The sequence below is a fragment of the Scyliorhinus torazame genome, chromosome 7, assembly GCF_047496885.1.
Source record: "Scyliorhinus torazame isolate Kashiwa2021f chromosome 7, sScyTor2.1, whole genome shotgun sequence".
Classification (NCBI taxonomy): Eukaryota; Metazoa; Chordata; class Chondrichthyes; order Carcharhiniformes; family Scyliorhinidae; genus Scyliorhinus; species Scyliorhinus torazame.
Genome location: NC_092713.1, coordinates 26,492,603 through 26,510,014, shown reverse-complemented (window position 1 = coordinate 26,510,014; position 17,412 = coordinate 26,492,603). Strand labels below are relative to the sequence as shown.

Here is a 17,412-nt window from a genome sequence, read left to right as displayed (position 1 = left end):
TGGAAAAAGCTGTTGTGGTTGGCAATGAATTGCATGTTTAAAATTTGAGACACTGAATACCCTACTCCTACGTTGCTTCTTATATAAGCGGAATCACCTGAAACGAGCTCACAGACCCCACACTGGAACATATACAATGTCAAAAAGAGAGCTGGGTATATTTACATTGCAAGCAATTTCTGTCTGTGCTTTGCCTTTACCAAATCCATGCAAGTTATTTTGTATCATCTTGTTCATCTTTTTAGTATTCACAGTTTAAAAATAAGGGATCCCCCATCTAACAGAAGATGAGAAGAAGTTTTTTCTTTCAGAGGGTTGAGTGTATGTAGAATTATCTTCCCTTAAACAGGGCAGATGCAGGGTTACAATATTTTTTAGGCTGAGGTAGGTGAATTTGGAAGTAAAGGGTTTTGGGGGTAATAAGGAAAGTGGTCACAATCAGATCAGCAATGATCTTATCAAACAGCAAAACAGGCTCGAGAGGCTGAATGGCATACTTCTGCTTCTAAGTATTCAGTAGTTATGAAATCTAAGAATTCACCCACAAGTGCCATCAGACTAATTGGCCTCTATAAGGTGCCTTTCACATGCTTACAAAGTCCCAAATCGTTTCAGAGCTAATGACATTTTTCAAGTATAGCCACTAAATTAATGTGACAAATATAGCAACCAATTTGTACATGACAAGGGGCCCCACGTACTACGATGAGAAAAATGACTGGAGCATCTATTTTAAATGTTGTCCAAGAAACCCAGAAAACTCACTTTCCAAAGATGTGCAGTTAGGTGGATTGGCCTTGGTAAATTGCCTTCAGTGTCCAAAAAGGTTAGATGGGGTTACTAGGATAGGGTGGAGGTGTGGGCTTAGGTAGGGTGATCTTCCCATGGTCCAGTACAGACTTGATGGGCCGGATGGCCTCCTTCTGCACTGTAACATTCTATGATCTAATTAGATACAGCTCTTGCGGCTAAAGGGATATAGTGGGGGGGGGGAAAATCAGGATATTGAACTTGATGATCAGCCATAAGCATAATGAATGACGGAACAAGTTCAATGGGCTGAACGGCCTCCTCCTGCTTCTATTTTCTATGTAACCCCCCTCTGACATACTTACAAACCTGTGAACACCAGCACCTGGAAGGACAAGTGCAGCAGATGCACTGAAAATACCACCACCTGCAAGTTGCCCCTCCAAGCTACATACCATCCTGTGGCCTGGAACTATATCACTGATCCCTCACTGTCCCTGGATTAAAATCCTCGAACACCCTTCCTGATATCACTGTGGATGTACCTACATCACATGGATTGCAGCGAATCCAGGTGACGGCTCACCACCATCCCGGCTTGGGTCACTGTCTGTGCGGAGTCTGCACATTCTCCCCGTGGCTGCGTGGGTTTTCTCCGGATGCTTCGGTTGGCCCAGCCAACAAAACCCACATCCCAGGAAAGCCACTTGCACGTAATTCCTTCCACTCCACAAAACAAAGCACACACTGAAGACAACATGCTCAGTATATAGCCCCACAGATGTAAATGATTGAAAAACTCTTTGTGACTCATATGGTACACAACCTATTTTTCTTCAACTTGACAGGATAAAAATGATCCTGACTGCAGCACTTGTCAGTTACAGCTTTTATAGCAACTTTAGGACACACTGAAGTTTGTCCACCAACTAACGTGGATGGCTTATGACCAAAACTTAATCAAAGCACAAAGGAGAATAATTAACATATATTCGCAATGCTTTCAGCACAGCTGCTCTGGATTACTCTCTGCTGAAACCATGAGAGTTGCTCAAAAGTAAGAGTGACGGAAAAGTCAGAAAACTGAATCTTTCCCAATCTCGAAAAAGGTAAATCAATAGGTATATAAACTTGAGAACTTTTGAGCAAAGAATTCAAGGACTTACTTCATAACGGAATGGCTTCCAAAAACAATGGATACATACCCAGTTGAATCTATTCCTTCTGAGTGAGAAACTGCTTGTACTGAAGCAGGGATAGAGGCTGGAGGGCTGAAGGCGCCAGAATTATTTACTGTAGGAACAGCTCTCCTCATCAATCGCCCCCATGTAGCAATATTAATATTCATTTGGGGGGCTCGAAGGAACGTTTTGCCTAGTGATGAGAATAGAGCAAATGTTGTAAAAGATTTTACATGCCTTATCCTAAGACAGGCACACACTTTCGTGCTCTGAAGAGTAATTCGGCCTAAAAGGGTTAACCTCTGTTTCTCTCTCCACAGATCTCTGCCAGATCTGCCGAGGCTTTTCCAGCATTTGCAGCTTTTACCATCACGCACTTTCAAAAATAGGAAGGAAACTAAAATAGTTTCTACTTAAGTTTTGAATTTTTACCTTGCTGTTTTGGGAAAATCTTCTTCTGTCTTTGAAGCTTTGGCCGCCTTTCGATGACTGGATTGTAAAAAGTGACCTGGAAAATACAGTCCAACACGTCACCCATGGAACAAATTCAAGAACAAAATAAGTTGCAATTTTTGATTATCCATACCTCTGCAAAGAGTGTACCCTGTGGCTCTAGATACAGACACATTCCATGCCGTTGATTATCCAGGAAATCTTCCAATCGCAGGAATTTCACAGCACAGAGGGAACGCCAGTCACGCCAATAAACGGACATCTCCAGTTCACGTGACTAAAAAAAAGTTTTAAATTAAATCGGGTTACTTTAAAAACAAGAATCACCCTCATAATTCAGCAACATTTGAAAGATGTCAAGCTTCGTACTTTTGGAGTCCCTTGTGCCGGTTTAAAATTGCATATCTCTGAAAAATGCTCCATGTTTTCAAGTGGGCTGCAATTCGGTCTCGCTCCCAGCATTTCTTTGAGAAGATAACGATAAGTGCAGAACTGCTATTGGTTCAATGACAGGTTTGTCCACCATGCTAGTATAGAGTTCAACCTTACATTTATCATTTTGTATGGCCCAATTAAAAGCTGGTTACTATGTAAAATACTAATAACCTTGGGGGGGGGAGAGAGAAGAATTTGCTAATGCTCTTCGGGAGGGTTTAAACTAATTCAGCAGGGGGATGGGAACCTGAATTGCAGCTCCAGTGTACAGGAGGTTGAGAGTAGTGAGGTCATGAGTAAGATTTCAAGGTCACAGGAGTGTACCGGCAAGTTTGAAGTCTGTCTACTTCAACGCCAGGAGCATCTGGAATAAGGTGGGTGAACTTGCAGCATGGGTTGGTACCTGGGACTTCGATGTTGTGGTCATTTCAGAGACATGGATAGAGCAGGGACAAGAATGGTTGTTGCAGGTTCCGGGGTTTAGATGTTTCAGTAAGCTCAGGGAAGGTGGTAAAAGAGGGGGAGGTGTGGCATTGTTAGTCAAGAACAGTATTAAGGTGGCAGAAAGGACGTTTGATGAGGACTCGTCTACTGAGGTAGTATGGGCGGAGGTTAGAAACAGAAAGGAGAGGTCACCCTGTTGGGGGTTTTCTATAGGCCTCCGAAAAATTCCAGTGATGTAGAGGAAAGGATTGCAAAGATGATTCTGGATAGGAGCGCAAGTAACAGGATAGTTGTTATGGGGGACTTTAACTTTCCAAATATTGACTGGAAACGCTATAGTTCGAGTACTTTAGATGGGTCAGTTTTTGTCTAATGTGTGCAGGAGGGTTTCCTGACACAGTATGTAGATAGGCCAACGAGAGGAGAGGCCACATTGGATTTGGTACTGGGTAATGAACCAGGCCAGGTGTTAGATTTGGAGGTAGGTGAGCACTTTGGTGACCACAATTCGGTTATGTTTACTTTAGCGATGGAAAGGGATAGGTATAGAACGCAGGGCAAGAGTTATAGCTGGGGGAAAGGCAATTATGATGCGATTAGGCAAGACTTCGGATGCATAGGATGGGGAAGGAAACTACAGGGGATGGGTACAATTGAAATGTGGAGCTTGTTCAAGGAACAGCTACTGCGTGTCCTTGATAAGTATGTACCTGTCTGGCAGGGAGGAAGTGGTCGAGCGAGGGGACCGTGGTTTACTAAAGTAGTTGAATCACTTGTCAAGAGGAAGGCGGCGGCTTATGTAAAGATGAGACGTGAAGGTTCTGTTAGGGCGCTTGAGAGTTACAAGTTAGCCAGGAAGGACCTAAAGAGAGAGCTAAGAGGAGCCAGGAGGGGACATGAGAAGTCCTAGGCAGGTAGGATCAAGGAAAACCCTAAAGCTTTCTATAGGTATGTCAGGAATAAAAGAATGACTAGGGTAAGAGTAGGGCCAGTTAAGGACAGTAGTGGGAAGTTGTGCGTGGAGTCCGAGGAGATAGGAGAGGCGCTAAATGAATATTTAACACAGGAAAAAGACAATGTTGTCGAGGAGAATACTGAGATACAGGCTACTAGGCTAGACGGGATTGAGGTTCATAAGGAGGAGGTGTTAGCAATTCTGGAAAGTGTGAAAATAGATAATGTCCTGGGTCGGATGGGATTTATCCTAGGATTCTCTGGGAAGATAGGGAGGAGATTACAGAGCCTTTGGCTTTGATCTTTATGTCGTCATTGTCTACAGGAATAGTGCCAGAAGACTGGAGGATAGCAAATGTTGTCCCCTTGTTTAAGAAGGGGAGTAGAGACAACCCCGGTAACTATAGACCAGTGAGCCTTACTTCTGTTGTGGGCAAAGTCTTGGAAAGGATTATAAGAGATAGGATTTATAATCATCTAGAAAGGAATAATTTGATTAGGGATCGTCAACACAGTTTTGTGAAGGTAGGTTGTGCCTCACAAACCTAATAGAGTTCTCTGAGAAGGTGACCAAACAGGTGGATGAGGGTAAAGCAGTTGATGTGGTGTATATGGATTTCAGTAAAGCGTTTGATAAGGTTCCCCATGGTAGGCTATTGCAGGAGGCATGGGATTGAGGGTGATTTAGTGGTTTGGATCAGAAATTGGTTAGCTGTAAGAAGACGGAGGGTGATGGTTGATGGGAAATGTTCAGCCTGGAGTTCAGTTACTAGTGGTGTGCCACAAGGATCTAATTTGGGGCCACTGTTGTTTGTTATTTTTATAAATGACCTGGAGGAGGGCGTAGAAGGATGGGTGAGTAAATTTGCGGATGACACTAAAGTCAGTGGCGTTGTGGACAGTGCAGAAGGATGTTGCAGTTTACAGAGGGACATAGATAAGCTGCAGAGCTGAGCTGAGAGGTGGCAAATGGAGTTTAATGCAGAAAAGTGTGAGGTGATTCATTTTGGAAGGAGTAACAGGAATACAGAGTACTGGGCTAATGGTAAGATTCTTGGTAGTGTGGATGAGCTGAGAGATCTCGGTGTCCATGTACATAGATCCCTGAAAGTTGCCACCCAGGTTGAGAGGGTTGTTAAGAAGGCGTACGTGTGTTAGCTTTTATTGGTAGTGGGATTGAGTTTCGGCGCCATGAGGTCCTGTTGCAGCTGTACAAAACTCTGGTGCGGCCGCATTTGGAGTATTGCGTGCAGTTCTGGTCACCGCATTATAGGAAGGATGTGGAAGCATTGGAAAGAGCGCAGAGGAGAGTTACCAGGATGTTGCCTGGTATGGAGGGAAGGTCTTATGAGGAAAGGCTGAGGGACTTGAGGCTGTTTTCGTTAGAGAGAAGGTGGTTAAGAGGTGACTTAATTGAGCCATACAAGATGATCAGAGGATTAGATAGGGTGGACAGTGAGAGCCTTTTTCCTCGGATGGTGATGTCTAGCACGGGCGGACATACCTTTAAATTGAGGGGAGATAGATATAGGACATATGTCAGAGGTAGGTTCTTTACTCAGAGAGTAGTAGGGGTGTGGAATGCCCTGCCTGCAACAGCAGTGGACTCGCCAACATTAAGGGCATTCAAATGGTCATTGGATAAACATATGGATGATAATGGAATAGTGTAGTTGGGCCTTAGATTGGTTTTCACAGGTCGGCGCAACATCGAGGGCCGAAGGGCCTGTACTGCGCTGTAATGTTCTATTGTCTGTGACGAATTTAGTTTTGCAGCCAGATTTTGATTTAAATTCCATATAGCTCTATTTATTCATGGACAATTCAGGCCATCATTAAGACTGCAGTGATTAAATCCCAGCTCAGAGCTTACCCTCATTAATAAATGTCCTACTTCCAAGAAAGAATGGTATGCAGTTTCTCTTGCTTACCCGGTCTAGCTCTAATGTAAACTTCTGATCCCAAGACTGATTGCAAACTGGTTTCCAACAAGTCTGCCCAACAACTGTATTGTCCAGCTTTAGTACAGCACCAATCTCATCTGTACAGAAATAATAAATACAAGTTAGACAGTGTAAGAGGATTTGTTCCCTTGTGAGGTCTTCCCCACGACACAACCTTTAACAAGTTGGAAGTAAAATTAGCAGGGTTCCTTATTCTGCAAGCTTGGGTCAGGAGCAACGTTTTCTTAAGTGTGCACTCTCACATTAGCTGCCAGATTGAAACACTGTCTGAAATGAATGATGAGTTTAGGGAGTCCATTCCACTCTTTGCCTTTAAGATGTCCCACCCAGTATTATACCACAATAACCCAAAAGTAAATACAAGGTAGCCATTCATACTTCCTTTCCTCCTATAAACCAGAGGATTTAAACCAAGCTTGGCATTACCTAACCACTACTTTACACGTAGCTGATCTTTTGTTCTATTTATTTCAACCACGCTTGTGGCCTGCGCTATGGGATCTTGACCATTGACCTACATTTCTCAATACACACCCCTCTCTCCCCACTCGCTCTCACACACATACTAGACTGAGTTACTTATTTTAGGAGCAAATTTAAACTGAAACACAACTGCTACCATGTACAGTTTAAGTTAGCTGCAGTAGCTTCTGAATTTCAAAACAGCCACTGAACCACTGAAGGATTTCAGGTTTTCTTATGACCATTATGCTACTAAAACAAGAAAGGGTTGCAAATACGTGTGCCATCATGTCACCTTTTGAACAAGGTGGTGAATAAAAGGGGGCGGGGATCAAAATTCTAATTTATATTAAGGTTAGACAAAGCAGAGCAAGAGTACTCAAATACATAAGCCAACACGTTATGTTTTGTCTCAACAAACTCCAAGTCTGAAACAACTTTTTTGTAGCGTGAAGTTCACAAAGATGGTCAAGTCCTCTTATGCTCAGAGGAAATGCCGGTGGTCAGACTAACTAACCATACATTTTTTAAAAAAATATGTTTTATTGAATTTTTTTTCCCAAACAACAATTTTTCCCCTCTTACAAAGCAAACGCAACAATAACAATACAGAAATTTTTAACAATACACAAGTAACAAAACCCCTTTATCTTTGACCTAAACTAAACTAAACCCCCCCCCCCCCTCCCCCCCCCCCGGGTTGCTGCTGCTGGTCATCTGTCTTCCCTCTAACGTTCCCCTAGGTAGTCGAGAAATGGCTGCCACCGCCTGGTGAACCCTTGAGCCGATCCTCTCAGGGCAAACTTTATCTGCTCCAGTTTAATGAACCCCGCCATATCATTTACCCAGGCCTCCAGTCCGGGGGGGTTTCGCCTCCTTCCACGAGTAGGATCCTGCGCCGGGCTACTAGGGACGCAAAGGCCACAACGTCGGCCTCTTTCGCCTCCTGCACTCCCAGCTCTTCCGCAACTCCAAATAGAGCTAACCCCCAGCCTGGTTTGACCCGGGCCTTCACCACCCGCGAAATCACTCCCGTCACTCCCTTCCAATACCCTTCCAGTGCCGGGCACGCCCAAAACATATGTGCGTGGTTTGCCGGGCTCCTGCCACACCTCCCACATTTGTCCTCCACTCCAAAGAACCTGCTCAATCTTGCTCCCGTTATGTGTGCTCTATGTAGCACCTTAAATTGAATCAGGCTAAGCCTGGCGCATGAGGAAGAGGAATTTACCCTGCTTAGGGCATCAGCCCACATACCCTCCTCTATCTCCTCCCCTAGTTCTTCTTCCCACTTTCCTTTTAGTTCGCCCACCGACTCCTCCCCCTCTTCCCTCATCTCTCGGTAAATCTCTGACACCTTGCCCTCTCCGACCCACACCCCTGAAAGCACCCTGTCCTGTATCCCCTGTGTCGGGAGCAACGGAAATTCCCTCACCTGTTGTCTAGTAAACGCCCTCACCTGCATCTATCTCAAGAAATTTCCCCGGGGCACCTTATACTTTTCCTCCAATGCTCCCAAGCTCGCAAAATACCCATCTATAAATAAATCTCCCACCCTCCCAATTCCCAACTGGTACCAGCTCTGAAATCCTCCATCCATTCTTCCTGGGGCGAACCTATGGTTGTTCCTGATTGGGGACCCCACCAGGCTCCCCGCACCACTCTCTGTCGCCTCCACTGTCCCCAGATATTCAATGTTGCCGCCACCACCGGGTTCGTGGTAAACTTTTTAGGTGAGATCGGTAGCGGCGCCGTCACCAGCGCCTCTAAACTCGTCCCTTTACAGGACTTTCTCTCCAGTCTTTTCCACGCCGCTCCCTCACCCTCCATCATCCATTTACGTATCATTGCCACATTGGCGGCCCAATAGTAATCGCCCAAGTTCGGTAGTGCCAATCCTCCTCTGTCCCTACTACGCTGAAGGAACCCCCTCCTTACTCTCGGAACTTTCCCTGCCCACACGAAGCTCGTGATGCTCCTGTCTATTGTATTAAAAAAGGTCTTGGTGATTAGTATAGGGAGACATTGAAATACAAATAAGAACCTCGGGAGGACCATCATCTTAATTGCTTGCACCCTGCCCGCCAGCGATAGAGGCTGCATGTCCCACCTCTTGAAGTCCTCCTCCATTTGTTCTATCAACCGTGTCAGATTAAGTCTGTGCAAGGTTCCCCAGCTCCTAGCGATCTGAATCCCCAGGTATCGGAAGTTTCTTTCCACTTTCCTTAGAGGCAAGCCTTCTATCTCTCTACTCTGGTCCCCTGGATGTATCACAAATAATTCACTCTTCCCCATGCTTAGCCTATACCCCGAGAAATCCCCGAACCCCCTCAAAATTCGCATAACCTCTATCATCCCCCCCGCTGGGTCCGACACGTATAACAATAGGTCATCCGCGTATAACGAGACTCGGTGTTCTTCTCCCCCTCTAATCACCCCTCTCCATTTCCTGGAGTCTCTCAACGCCATGGCCAGAGGTTCAATTGCCAACGCGAACAACAATGGAGACAGCAGGCATCCCTGTCTTGTTCCCCTATATAGTCGGAAATACTCCGATCTATGTCGACCTGTAACTACGCTTGCCATTGGAGCCCCATAAAGAAGTCTAACCCAGCTAATAAACCCATTCCCAAACCCAAACCTCCTTAACACTTCCCATAAATACTCCCACTCCACCCTATCAAATGCCTTCTCTGCGTCCATTGCCGCCACTATCTCTGCCTCCCCCTCCACTGGGGGCATCATTATCACCCCTAATAGTCGTCGCATGTTAACATTCAGTTGTCTGCCTTTTACAAACCCTGTCTGGTCTTCGTGCACCACCCCCGGGACACAGTCCTCTATCCTCGATGCCAGTACCTTTGCCAACAATTTGGCGTCCACGTTCAATAATGAAATGGGTCTATAGGACCCGCACTGCAACGGATCTTTATTCCTCTTCAAAATTAACGATATCGTCGCCTCCGACATCGTCGGGGGTAGAGTCCCCCCTTTCCTGGCCTCATTGAACGTCCTCACCATCAACGGGGCCAACAAGTCCACATACTTTCTGTAATACTCCACCGGGAACCCGTCTGGTCCTGGGGCCTTCCCTGCTTGCCAGTCCCTTAATAACCTCGTCCACCCCAATCGGTGCCCCCAGGCCTACCACCCCCCGCTCCTCCACTTTCGGGAACCTCAATTGATCCAGGAACTGCCGCATCCCCTCCTCTCCCTCTGCGGGTTGAGACCTATACAGTTCCTCATAGAAGGTCTTGAACACCTCATTTATCTTTCCTGCCCTTCGCACCATGTCTCCCCTTTCGTCTCTAATTCCTCCTATCTCCCTCGCTGCTGCCCTCTTTCGCAATTGATGAGCCAACAGGCGACTAGCCTTTTCCCCATATTCATACCTCCTCCCCTGTGCCTTCCTCCACAGTACCTCCGCCTTTCTGGTGGTCAGAAGGTCAAATTCCGTCTGGAGTCGTCTCCTCTCCCTGTACAATTCCTCCTCCGGGGTCTCTGCAAATTCCCTATCCACCCTTAAAATCTCCCCCAGTAATCTTTCCCTTTCCTTGGCCTCTGTTTTCCTTTTGTGGGCCCCAATGGAGATCAGCTCTCCTCTGACCACTGCTTTTAGTGCTTCCCATACCACTCCCACAGGGACCGCGCCATCGTCATTGACCTCCAGGTATCTCTCAATACAGCCCCGCACTCTTGCACACACTCCCTCATCCGCCATCAGTCCCACATCTAATCGCCAGAGTGTTCTCTGCTCCCTTTCCTCTCCTAATTCCAGGTCCACCCAATGTGGGGCATGATCCGAAACCGCTATGGCTGAGTACTCAGCTCCTTCCACCCTAGAGATCAACGACCTTCCCAAAACAAAAAAAATCTATCCGGGAGTACACTTTATGGACATGGGAGAAGAAGGAAAACTCCCTAGCCCTAGGTCTAAGAAATCGCCATGGATCCACTCCCCCCATTTGGTCCATAAACCCCTTAAGTACCTTGGCCGCTGCCGGCCTTCTTCCGGTCCTTGAGCTGGATCTATCTAGCCCCGGGTCCAGCACCGTATTAAAGTCCCCTCCTAAAATCAAGTTTCCTACCTCCAGGTCCGGTATACGCCCCAGCATCCGTCTCATAAATCCCGCATCGTCCCAGTTTGGGGCATACACATTAACCAACACGACCTCCATTCCCTCCAGCCTGCCACTCACCATTACATATCTACCTCCGCTATCTGCTACGATGTTCTTTGCTTCAAATGCTACCCGTTTCCCCACCAAAATGGCCACCCCTCTATTCTTTGCGTCCAGTCCTGAGTGGAACACCTGTCCCACCCATCCTTTCCTTAGCCTAACTTGGTCCGCCACCTTTAGGTGCGTCTCTTGGAGCATAACCACGTCTGCCCTTAGTCCTTTCAAATGCGCGAGCACTCGGGCCCTTTTTATCGGTCCGTTCAGGCCTCTCACGTTCCACGTGATCAGCCTCACTAGGGGGCTACCTGCCCCCCTCCCATGTCGACTAGCCATTACCTTCTCTAGGCCAGTCCCATATCCCGCCTCCGCGCTCCCGCTCGCTCCCCCAGCGTCGCACACCATCCCCGCCCACCCACTCTTTAGCCATTTCCTTTTGGATTTCCGCAGCAGCAACTCAGTTGTTCCCCCCCCTCCCCCTCAGATCTCTTTCTAGCTTGATTGCTCCCCCCATATTACTTCTGTAAGTCAGCTGACTTCAACTGACCCCGGCTACTCCTGCTCACTCCTCGACCCCCCCGTGTGGGGAACTCCCATCCGCCTTGCGCCTGTCTTCCCGCCTTATTCTTTCTGGCGCGGGAACATCCCTTTACCTGACCCGCCTCTTATGGCGCAGCTCCCTTTCCCTTCCCCCTCCCCTTCCCCATTCTCCAACTATGTCCCGTCTTCCCCCCCTCACCGGCGCCCACATTTCCCCAATGTCTCCCCCCTTCCCAATTTACTTCTCAATTAACTTCAACCATAACATTAACAATAACATTTCCTGCAGCATCAGTCCCTCAGTTCCGATCCAATTTCTCTTCTTTGATGAAGGTCCATGCTTCCTCCGCCGTCTCGAAATAATGGTGTCTCTCCTGATACGTGACCCATAGTCTTGCCGGCTGCAGCATCCCGAACTTCACCTTCCTTTTATGCAACACCTCTTTGGCTCGGTTGAAGCTTACCCTCCTTCTCGCCACCTCCGCACTCCCATCCTGGTATACCCGTACCACTGCATTCTCCCATCTGCTACTCCGCACCTTTTTAGCCCATCTCAGGACCTCTTCTCTATCCTTAAAATTGCACGATTATCGCCCTGGGTGGTTCTCCCGCTTTTGGTCTTCTCGCCGGAATCCGATTTGCCCACTCCACCTCCAAGGGGCCCGTAGGGGCCTCAGCACCCATCAGTGAGCTCAGCATCGTACTTGCGTACGCTCCACAGTCCACTCCTTCCACACCCTCAGGGAGACCCAGTATCCGAAGGTTCTTCCTTCGCGCTCCATTTTCTAGGGCTTCGATCCTTTCAGTACACTTTTTATGAAGTGCCTCGTGCGTCTGTGTCTTAACCGCCAGGCCCAGGATCTCGTCCTCAATATCTGTCACCTTCTGCTCCATCACGCGGAGCTCTGTCTCCTGGGTCTTTAATGTCTCCTTGAGCCCCTCAATTGCCTGTAGCAAAGGGGTCAGCACCTCCCTCTTCAGCAGCTCCACGCACTGTCTCACAATTTCATCCTGCTCAGGCCCCCATGTCGCCTGCGCTTTCTCCGCCGCCATCTTGTACTTCTCTCTTTCTGACCCTTTGGTCGACGATTCCTCGCGCTGCAGCCGCCGCCGCCGGTTTTTTCCTCCTTCGTTTGGGCGGGGACACTCCCTTCTCACACACCCCACACCGGGTTGCGTCGTCGAAAAATTCCCCGTTGGGGCTCTTAAAAGAGCCCGAAGGTCCGTCGGAGCTGGAGCCGCCGAAGCGTGCGGCTAGCTAGGCATCACCGCAACCGGAAGTCCCTAACTAACCATACATAAGCACTGTTACGACGTTAACTTTAAAAATGTTTACTCAACTGGACAAGTCTTCTGTTTTGACAGGATACCGGCTATTCCCACTTCTGCTTTTGCTAGTTCTGCTGATAAATGAGGATCTGGTTTCATTTGGACTCCAGCCAGGTAAAGGAACAAATGTATTTTTTGATCGGCCAGGAACTGTCTCTAGCAGGTCTTGACATCCCATAAGCCGAACCTCTAGACTCCCTGCCGACAGGAAATCAAAGATTTATTTTTCACACACAAGGAATTAATATTTACATTTCAGCTAGTTTAATTCACAAGTTAAAGACACTTTTGATCATTCAACGCCGTCAACATCGCACATTCACAAAGTCACTTTCAAGTCGAAATACCCCAAGGTGCTTCACTGGGGAAATAGGATTCTGAGAAACAACCAGGTAGAAAACGTGATGTGACTGAGGGCATAATCAAATGGTCAGTTTTGAGACTACTTCTGAAGGCAATGTTTATTTACAGAACGTCTTCAATGTAATAAAACATCTACAGGAGCAGCAAGTTACAGAACAAAAAGCTCTGTTTGCAGAGCAGAGGAAGAGGGAATGAAATAGAATCAACAGGGATGACACACAGAAGCACACCATCGCTTGAAAACTGGGACCAGAGACTGAAGAAAGTTAGAGGTGTGGACAAACAAGGTGTTGGAGAAAGTCACGGGTAGGGCGGACAATATACATTGCACACTTAAGAATTTCAGAAAACCTTTGATAATGTACCTCACAATATGATGAAAGCTTGTGGAATTATGGAAAACTGTTACAGTGGATTAAGAACTTGCTACGCTCCTGAGGATTATAGATGGCTTGGATCTGCTTGGTTCCCAGTGGTGTCTTGCAGAGGTCAATGTTTGGATCATTGCTTTTTGCTACCTTCATTAATGATGTGGATGCAGGTTTTGAGGCAACAATTCACAAGCCTGTGATTTGAAAATCTGAACTGGAATTAGAATGGCAAATGAGAATAAACTATCCATGCAAACTTTGATGTCACGGGAGGCGAGGCCCAAATTTGGTAATGGCAATATAGTGCACGTCGACAAGATGGACAAATATATTGTACAGCGTAAATAACTCAAACTTGTCAAGAACAAAGAGGATTCTTCATGTTCTTGTACTTAAATGCCTAAGATCCATGACCAGTGTGATGAAGCAATAACCAAAGCAAATAAAATATTAAGATGCATTGCCAAGATCAGTTAGGCCTTACTTGGAATATGGTGTTAAGTTTTGGAATCTTCAGATCAAGGGTGATTTGTAAAGTACCAGTCGTAAAACCAGACAGGTGCAAAAGGCTGCCGCTACTTATTTTAAAGAATCGTAGAATCCATGCAGATCTGATGCATGTACTTAAATAAATGAAAGATGTAGACTAGGTACACATGAATCATTTCAATTAAGTAGTTTAGAAACGGACCAGGCACAAGGGAGGAACTAGGTTATATATGTCAGGAAGATGGGGGCTATAAGGTCTATGGAACATGTGGGAGTGCAGATTTGCTGCATAAGTCAAGGAAGAGATCATGACATATGAAAGAGGGTGGAAAAAGAAACAGTATAACCATTGAGGGTTCTCCGTTTAATGATTTTGATTACCGTAGGGGGCCCGGAGAAAAACTTTCCATAAATTTCCCCTTCCTAAATTGGCCTTAGTTTTTTTTGTCTTCTCTGGTGGATCACATGATTGCTGGCAGGAGAACCTATTGTAAATTAAGATGTATGGGATCAGCTGCTCAATTCCTTGCCCTTCATCTGTCACATGTAGAACTAGGTATTTTGCGGTCAGCATTTGCAGTCGGGAGCAAGTGCAGGCCAGCAGGGGCGATGGTTGTGAGGGACAAGATACAAGGGGCAGATAAGTTGGGAATTTGCTTGGGTGGCATAGAAAAGGCCAAGGAAAGCATTTGAGGAGTGGATCGTCAAGCTGATGAAAAATGGGGTTAAAAATTTCAACAACATTAGTATACAGAAGGGCCATAGGAAGGTTAAGTTCTCGGAGTTAGAAGTAAGTAGCTTTGGTGCGGCTGATGTGCAGTTTGAAGATCAGATTAATGTCATAAACAACATGATTGTACACCACTGGGTTTAATTTAAGCAAATAACTGACTGCAGTGGAAAATAAAATCAGCGCCTGATGATATGTCAAGATTCCCTTAGAAACAGGCTGATCTTGCTAGCATTGGGCTGAAACAACACTGGCTCAAGGAGACCGAGGCCCGTAACTTCTCAGAGTGGCAATCTCCAGTGGATTGCCACTCTGGATGAATTTACCCTCGTAGAAATTCCAAAGCCTGTCAGGCCCAACCTTCCTCACTCAGGCTGGGTGAGGCAGGAGCCGCGAAGCTTGTCCCCGGCCGCATTGGTCGGGCTGGCGAGTTGTTTGTGCACGGGGTGTCCCGCACGAGGCTCGGTCTGGGTGTTTAATGTCCTTCTAACTCTTTCAGAGTAACTATCAGGATAACAACTATCAGGATAAAACAGGCAGAATCACCCAAAGTTAATCGCTTCTGTTGGATGGTTCCCAACCCAGCGCAATTGTCCAGTGCAAGTTAGCACTTCTGGGCAATTGTTGGATAGACCCTTCCTAGGAACTTCCTAGAGGGTTCGCATCGCACATCATTGGAATACCCCCTAAATGCAATGCTGGGGACCCAGGAAGTTGTGGGCCTGGATATCAGATACAGCCAGATGCATGGCAAGATGAAAGAATCAAGTGTGGCACCAATGCGGTAGCTTTGAGAGTCACTTTTGTAAATTTGAAGCTGACTCCATATTTGCTGATCATTTTACTCAAGTGTAATGTGACAATGAAGAACATTTAAATCATTTAAAAACGGAGACTTTGAGCACACCAAAAGTGTGTGTGAAAACGACAAAACATTGGGACCATGAGTTGGCCATTTGGAAAAGATGGAATGGAATCAGATGAGGCAGTTTCATTGAGGGTGCCCATGGAAGAGATGGGATGGTGATGGAGTCGAGAACAGTTGTCTGTATCAAAGGTATAGGTATCATAGGCCCCATGGTTTACAGTCGCATAATGGTGGTGATTGTGACCTGGCTGATCTCGGCACCATGTAGGACAGAATCAAAACAAAAGCCATTTAAAGCGTGAGTTGTAGAAATTGCCAGGCACACAGTAGGACAAAAGTAAAGCATCTGAGAACTTGAGAATAATTAAATGGGTTGCTAAGTTGGTAAACTCCATGGTACTACAAAAGGCAATGGAGAAAGCACAGAGTAATGGGCCTTCCTTTTTGGACTGTGAAGTGCTTTGATTCTATGACAGCAACTGGGAAGATGGGGAAAATACCCAAGGAAGGGAATGTTCACAATAATGGTAAGAGCTTGGCTATGTGGTAAGTAACTATGCATGTAGATGGTGGGTTCACAATAAAAATCAAGTTAGAGATGCACCAATTCTAGAACCAATTTAATAACATATTTGAACCATTTGTTCAAATAAGAAATACATAAATTATTGGTTTTAGTTTCCTGTCAGCTGATGGTCTGCAGAAGAGAGATGACAATCATGTATTTGCATTCTTGTTTGCATAACTCTCAGAAAGGTCTACCATCTTATTTGTCAATATGGTTTTGTGATACTGTGTTTATGCAAATCAAAATGTAATGCAAATGCTAAGTACAAAACATTAGTATGCATTCATGACATGTACACAAGGAACCATTTTGTTAAACTTGATTGGATTATTACCAAAACGTGGGATTCTTCTTTTGGATATATGGCACCCTATTATCTATCCAACTCCACGGCCCCCAACCCTCTATTCATCCAAGAGGATATGATCACAAGATACTACCAATGATGTCTACCTTTAAAACACAAACACACACACACCCTAACTTCACACCTGTTAATGCAGCAGGTTTGGATAGTGTGCTGTACTGATTCTGGGGATAAAGCACACTGTGACGTGGACTGAGGGCTGGTGATGAAACCATTGACAATTCGTCTTTGATAATACTGCTCTTTGGGTGGTTTTTTGGAAGCTCGCTCAATCTTTGCTCCAACGAGTATTTTAAAAGATCCAACTTCTGACTTGATTCATTAAATCTTGCTTGTGCCTGGTTGAAAAAAAGAGAGAAAATACTTAACCAAGTGTATCGTAGACCTGCAGTAATAAACATGCAATGCATAAATTATTCTTTAAATTACCTCTGAAAGTGCTTTCTTATCAGGAACCTTCCCAGATCCAAGAAGTCGCATAACGTTTTTTGCTCCTTCTGCCACTGCATACTCTATTCTGAAGTGATGCCTGAGCTCTTCGACCCTAAGCTCCAGGGGGCTTATCACTGGTTTTGTTGCTTAAATAAAATAAAAAATTTAATAGTGCAGACTGTTACTGTACAACTAAAATATTTTTTAAAAGGAGCCAGCCTTTAAGCATGGCAAAGATTGATACATATGCACGCAAACACATCCCAATAGACAAGACAAGTTAAATTCTACGTGAACTGAAACCTTTCATTGAAATGCAGACACCATTTTGCAAAGGGTATTCTTTGTACGTAGGTCCTCTAAACAAAACAGAGCTATTTATTCCATGCCAAATGAATGCTTGGAAAGGGATGTTACTGCGTCATCAAGAATAAGGTGACACTTCTAAACGAATCCTCTATGGAGAATCCATGCCGGGGTGTCTGTACCCTCACCTAGATGGTCATTCATATGACCACCTGAACCGTGAGCTAA

The 17,412-nt window shown here is 45.8% G+C and overlaps 1 protein-coding gene across 2 annotated transcripts in view; it reads right to left on the bottom strand.

The window, feature by feature from the left end:
• The window catches only part of LOC140426098 (serine/threonine-protein kinase N2-like), a 158,454-nt gene that overhangs the window by 49,874 nt on the left and 91,168 nt on the right, over positions 1-17,412 (bottom strand). For both annotated transcript variants that reach the window (XM_072510448.1, XM_072510449.1), the window contains exons 5-11: positions 16,876-17,024; positions 16,571-16,784; positions 12,703-12,888; positions 6,149-6,258; positions 2,518-2,661; positions 2,364-2,439; positions 1,956-2,124 (exon numbers count right to left, since the gene is read on the bottom strand). In XM_072510448.1, the coding sequence (XP_072366549.1) occupies positions 1,956-2,124; positions 2,364-2,439; positions 2,518-2,661; positions 6,149-6,258; positions 12,703-12,888; positions 16,571-16,784; positions 16,876-17,024 (1,048 nt within the window). The remainder of the gene's footprint in view (positions 1-1,955; positions 2,125-2,363; positions 2,440-2,517; positions 2,662-6,148; positions 6,259-12,702; positions 12,889-16,570; positions 16,785-16,875; positions 17,025-17,412) is intronic.